This window comes from Cheilinus undulatus, linkage group 13 (assembly GCF_018320785.1).
Source record: "Cheilinus undulatus linkage group 13, ASM1832078v1, whole genome shotgun sequence".
Taxonomy (NCBI): Eukaryota; Metazoa; Chordata; class Actinopteri; order Labriformes; family Labridae; genus Cheilinus; species Cheilinus undulatus.
This window is the reverse complement of record NC_054877.1, coordinates 35,939,031-35,945,050: the sequence shown is the minus strand read 5'-3', so window position 1 is coordinate 35,945,050 and position 6,020 is coordinate 35,939,031. Positions and strand designations below refer to the sequence as shown.

The 6,020-nt window shown below is 37.6% G+C and overlaps 1 protein-coding gene across 1 annotated transcript in view; it reads right to left on the bottom strand.

Annotated features, from left to right (window-relative positions):
• Positions 1–3,017: 3,017 nt before the first annotated feature.
• dnm3b (dynamin 3b) overlaps positions 3,018–6,020 on the bottom strand; it is a 38,107-nt gene continuing 35,104 nt past the window's right edge. Inside the window, exon 21 of the mRNA XM_041803931.1 lies at positions 3,018–4,624. Within this exon, the coding sequence (XP_041659865.1) occupies positions 4,582–4,624 (43 nt within the window). The 3' untranslated portion in view covers positions 3,018–4,581. The remainder of the gene's footprint in view (positions 4,625–6,020) is intronic.

Genomic DNA, 6,020 nt, shown 5'->3' with positions numbered 1-6,020 from the left:
ACCTATGTTATATCTATACCTTATTGTGTAGCTTCTAGTGTGCTTGTGCTTTTTGAGTGGTTTTTAAAATCACTAATTTCACTTTTATTTCAGGGTATTTTGAGAGAAGTATTAAGTAAACTTTCAAAGACATGAAAGTGGCATGTAGTTTTATTTCAATTACAGATGATGGTTTCTGGCACAGAGTTTGAGAATAATTCCACATTACGTTCAAAAACAGCTGTTGTCCTTGTAGGTTCTCCTTCATTCAGGTCATGATTATCCAAACTGGACTAGATTGAGGTTTGAGTCCAGGTCAAGTCAAGTCCACTTGCCTTCTTGATAAAGATTTGGATAAACAAGTGTTGCATTTCACTTTATTACAGAGCCATGCCGTTACGTCTTTTGGAGATTATATTTTCTTGTGTGATTGCAATTCAAGAAAAGTTATCATTTTACTGTATAAACCCCCAGGGCAAGGGTCATCAATTAAATCTGTACAAAGGCCAGATTTTGTCTTGGCTACCGTTGGGGGCCAGACTACTATATTTTGATTAAGTTAACATATCATTGTATCAGTATACAGTGCTTTGAAAAAGTATTCCCCCCTTTCTAATTCCTGTTTTCTTTGCATATTTATCACACTTAAATGTTTTGGATCATCAAACCAAGTTTTATATTTCACAAAGAAAACTCAAGTAAATACAAAATGCAGTTTCTAAACGATGATTTTATTTATTAAGGAGAAAAAAATCCAAACCTATCTGGCCCTATGTGAAATAGTAATTGCCCCTTGAACCTATTAACTGGTTGTGCCCCCCTTGGCAGCAATAACTGAAATCAAGCATTTGCAATAACTGGTGATGAGTCTTTCACATTGCTGTGGAGGAATTTTGACCCACACTTCTTCACAGAATTGTTTTAAATCAGCCATATTGGAGGGTTTTCGAACATGATCTGCCCATTTAAGATCACACCACAGCATCTCAATTCGATTTCCACTTGAACAGCACCGAGACCGAGTGATTCATGGTTCACCTGCATTCACACAGACCAAAACGAACCAGACTTTGGGCTCAAGTGCACTTGGATCCGGGACTGGGCCCCTAGTGTGTAAGCCACCTTAGACTTGAGGACAAACAGTTTAATATTGGTTTCATCGTACCAAAGAGGCTTGTTTCTCAGTCTGACAATCCTTCAGGTATTTTTTTTCAAACTCCAAGCATTCTTTCATACATTTTGCACTGAGTATAAGCTTACGTCTCAGCCCTCCACCATAACCAAGATTGGTGGAGGGCTGCAGTGGTGGTTGTCCTTCTGGAACTTTGCTCCATCTCCACACAGGATCTCTGTAGCTCAGGCAGAGTGACCATCAGATGGACTCCAATCAAGGTGTAGAAAAATCTCAGCAAAGATAAAATTCAATTTAAAGTGTTGTTGCAAAGGGTCTGAATTCTTATATCAGTGTTTTTGCACACATTTAGAAAATTTTCTAAAATTCTGTTTTCACTTTGTCATTATGGGGTACTGGGTGTAGATAAATGAGAATAAAATGATGTTCAATTACTGTAGTGTCAGGCTGCAGCATAAAATTGAAAAAGTAAAGGAGGTATAAATACTTTCTGAATGCACTGTGTATCAGTACCACAGAACAACAGTTAATTAAAGCACATTGGACTTATTGATGTCATGTTAATTATTGCTAAGTGTGTATTTCTGAAAATGCAGGCTACCTAAAAAGTATGTGATTCCCTTAATGCAAATCCACATGCAACAAATGTATTTTCTAAGACAACTGTCGCTTAATACTTATTTTATTTATACTTTTTACAAAATAATGTAATTTTGACTCATTATACTCCATTAAGGCAGGAACAAAAATAAATTCACTGTAAGTTAAATGAAAAAGTAAATAAGCTATCTATGAAGAAAAAATGATTGTTTTCCATAACTTGGACATTTCTTTCAAGACAAACGTTTTACTGTTTTATATTATGGAAATCAGCTGTGCTTTCACAGTACACATGAGTTCTGTCCATGCACGAATAACTGCTTTACAATGATAAGTATTAGTGCTTATTCTTGACTGAATCAATCGACATTATAGTGAACACAAACACTGGTTTGAGTGTGTAATTATTTGGGATCAAGTTTGTGATGCTAAGACAGTCAGTAGCAATTAAATGTGGTAATAACGCCACTAATTATTGCAGTGTGAAGAAAAACATTTTCTGCTGCATTCTGATATTAGGTTATCACAAAATTTAACTCAAATCACTTTTCTAAGCATGTTGAAGACAGTTTGCTGACCGGGAATTAGGTATTGTTAATCAGTGATTAAGCAGACCAGCCTAAGCATGCTTTCTGTGAATGGCATGACTTTTTCTGATGCACTTCATTAACGATTCAACATGCAGTGCATATAAAAAATATTCATCCTCTAGGATGTTTTACCCTTTTATTGATTTTATAAATTAATCATGGTCAATATAATCTGACTTTTTGGACCATAAAATGACCCAAAAATATCCATAATGTCAAGTGAAAACAGATTTCTTTGAAGTGATGTCAATAAAATAAAAAATATAATGTAAACTTTATGATTTCTGAAATATTCACCCCCTTGAAAGTGACTGACCTAACTCAACAGAGGTCCAGCCAATTGGTGCTAGGAGTCTCACAATTACTGAAATGGGGATCACCTGAGTGCAGTGAATGTATCTCAAGTGATTGTAGTACAAAGACACCTGTGTCAGGAAGGACACTGGTTAATCAGTATTCTGGCTACCATTACACCATGAAGACATTGGAACACTCCAAGCAAATCAGACAAAAAGTTATTGAAAAATTAATTGAAGGGATCGATATGAAAAAAATTCCAAGGCATTAAAAATCCCCTGAGTTCAGTAAAATTCATCATCAAGTAATGGAAGGAATATGGCATTTATAGGCACCATAAATACACAGTTTATACGGTCACATAGATCCAGAGGCCCAATGGTGAAGACACGTGACAAAGTGGGACATTATGAGGAAGAAGTTTATTGAGGAGCGATACAGACACAGAAAATAACAACTGATGCGATTCCCCAGTTTAACATTTTGCCCTCTGCTAAACGATACCACCTCACTACAGCTGGAACAATTTGTGTTGGTCCTCAGCAGATTTTTCTTATTTTTTCTGGACTTTCTGATTCTCTTTCTATATTTAGCTTTGGCAATATAGAGTTGTAATTCATGCCGATAAGGCAGTCTAAATTAGATAGAAGAGAGCTTTAGTGAGTAGAGACACAGAGAACGATTAAAGCGCTAGGATCCTTGATGAGGTCTTTATAGTCCACAGGTACAGTATCTCCTTATCATTACCTATATACATCAGAACACAGTTTAGGCCCACATACACAATAACAAACAGACAGAGAAGCACTTGAACGTTGACGACAGCACCTTAAGCTCAGGTGCAGACGCTGACTGACCTTTAATGGTGAGAGAGGAGGAACTTAAAGAGGAAACAAGTGATAAGATAAAGAGTGAAAGTTGTGATGTGAAAACCTGAGAAAAATGCTAAATGGAAATATTTGTGTTAAATGCTTCATAGATAATTTAATTCTAAGGTTTTCGCTTCCAAGTGACGTGTTCCATCTCATCAATCAGCATCTGAATCAGAGCTTAAGACTGTGAGGGTCACAACTTGACCATTGATACAGCACAGGTGGGCACCTATGACGAGGTTAAATGTTTTATTGATGCTGCTTCCATAGAGATAATAATACTGAAGGTGCTCCTCAGCCTTGCTATGTGTGTGTACGGCTGCTACAACAACAACACAGGAACAACGCACAGAAGTCCAACATTAAATTTACCCCCGAGGGCTTAATGAGTCATCTTTAACAGCTCCGACCATGAAAACAAACACAACTGAAACGCCAACAAACGTGCAGACGGACAGCACATGCACACATATCCTCACACACTCTTACTCCCACACACGTTATCACACATACTAAGATACAACTTCTGTCCCTAAGAGAACATTAAGCTGATAATTAACATTTAAAGAGGGGCGTTCTTCAATAAATTAATACAATACTAAATAAACAGCCTACATAGAGGCAAATTAGTCCTGCCCCCATATACACATACGCACAAAACACACACACACGCTCTACATACGCACACTCCCATGCAATAAAAGCAGCTCATGTGCCATGCTGCGTTTTGGAATGAGTAGGGCAGTACGACTGCTCAGCGTATTTTCATGTAGAAGCAGCAAAAGGAGTTGGTGGATGATGAGGTGAAGGGGTTTGTATATGAATGTGTTAGGTAGAGGTTTTCGGGGTTCAGGGACGGGTACCAGGGTAGTGGATCTGCTAAGCAAACCTGGAGCACAGGCGAGCAACAAGCGCACGTACACATACACCACAAGACAAGTACCATACTGTACATAGATATATGGACATCGTCACCTGGCAGGAAATTTAGAGTCAAAGACTTCAGCGTCTGCACTAAAGGAGAGAGCAGAACAGCAGAGCCATGGCTGGGGAGGGAGCAGGAGAGGGAAAGAGAGGGAGACAGGAGCATGGAGGAAGCCCTGCAAGATGTTTATGGTGGAGCTTGTCTTGTTGGAGATGGAGGGGGTCGCCGACTGCATCAAGAAGACAGATGACAAAAAATGGGAGAACAGAAAAAAGACATGAGAAAGAGAGGTTATTTTCAGTCTTTGCAAACATTTTATAATCCATTTTTATGAAAGGAATTATTAAAGCTCTTGTGAAGAATTTTAGCTGGTTATGACAGACTAAAATTAATACTGATGTCTTTTTATGATCCACAGCAGCAAACCAGGCACCAGCAGGGCTTGACATTAACTCTTTACAAAGGTACTAGGCATTCAGCATTTCCACTAGCCTCAGTGTTTTGTGTTGGGAGACCACATTTTAAATGCCAAATCAGTAATGTCGGGTATGAGACAAAACACATGCTAACTTTCTCCCTCATCAACCCAATGACTGATAAAGCACTTCTCCCTCTAAATTAGGGATGGGAAATGACTGGATTTTATTGTTATCAATGCCATTATTGATTCCTTAATCGATTCGGTTCTTTATCCACTCCCTTATAGATTCCTTCGTCTGAATTTTCTTTTTGGAAAAAATAGACTATTTAGGTTTTTACTGTTAACAACTCTGAACACTGAACAACATGTACGCCACCTTCAGTGAGAGTCAGTGACAAGCACACTTCAATTGCTGGCTGTAATAAACAGTTTTGATAACTAAAAGTGTTCAACATGGGAGGGGAACATGCTGAAACACAAAAAATATATCTTTTGTCAAAAATGTCTCAGTTAAAACAAACTGCTCTCTTGATCTTCAACCTCTGAACTTGAATCAGAATACAATACTACTTTTCATTTTCTTTAAAAGGCCTTAAAATAAATACAAAACTAGTCTCTGGATCCTAGATCTCTGAATGTATGAAAATAAATTAAGAGTACAAAACGAATAGTACTTGTGCAAAAAGATGCATGTCTTGCATGAAATCCCAGTTCAACAGACTTTGCATGTCACACTGTTCATGTCTTTTTTTTTTTTTTTTGAGAAATGAAGCCACACTTTTCACCACGTTAGCCTGCTTTTGTGACTGTCGGCCATGTTTACCTCCTCTTACTTCCTTGATCTCTCTCTGTTCTTGTTTGCTTTGGTTACTGCCTCTCACAGGACTGTATTTTTCAAGGCACGTGGAAGTAAGGCATTGAATTATAAATAGACAATGGATTGAACAGTAACTGGTTCTCAACTGGAACTGGTACTCGATTCCCATCCCTGTCCTATGAAACAGCACACCACTAAGATGTGTCGTATTTCCTTGTTAGAGAGAGTTGCTAAGACAATTAAGTTAAAAATGTTGTTATTTGTCCAATATTTGCATTATATATTATAACATATTTGACAGATTCTGATTTTTCCTGGTCTTTTTTTTTTTTTTTTTGGCAAATATCAATTTCTTTATGCGGAGTACTATAATTGACAACAATAAAG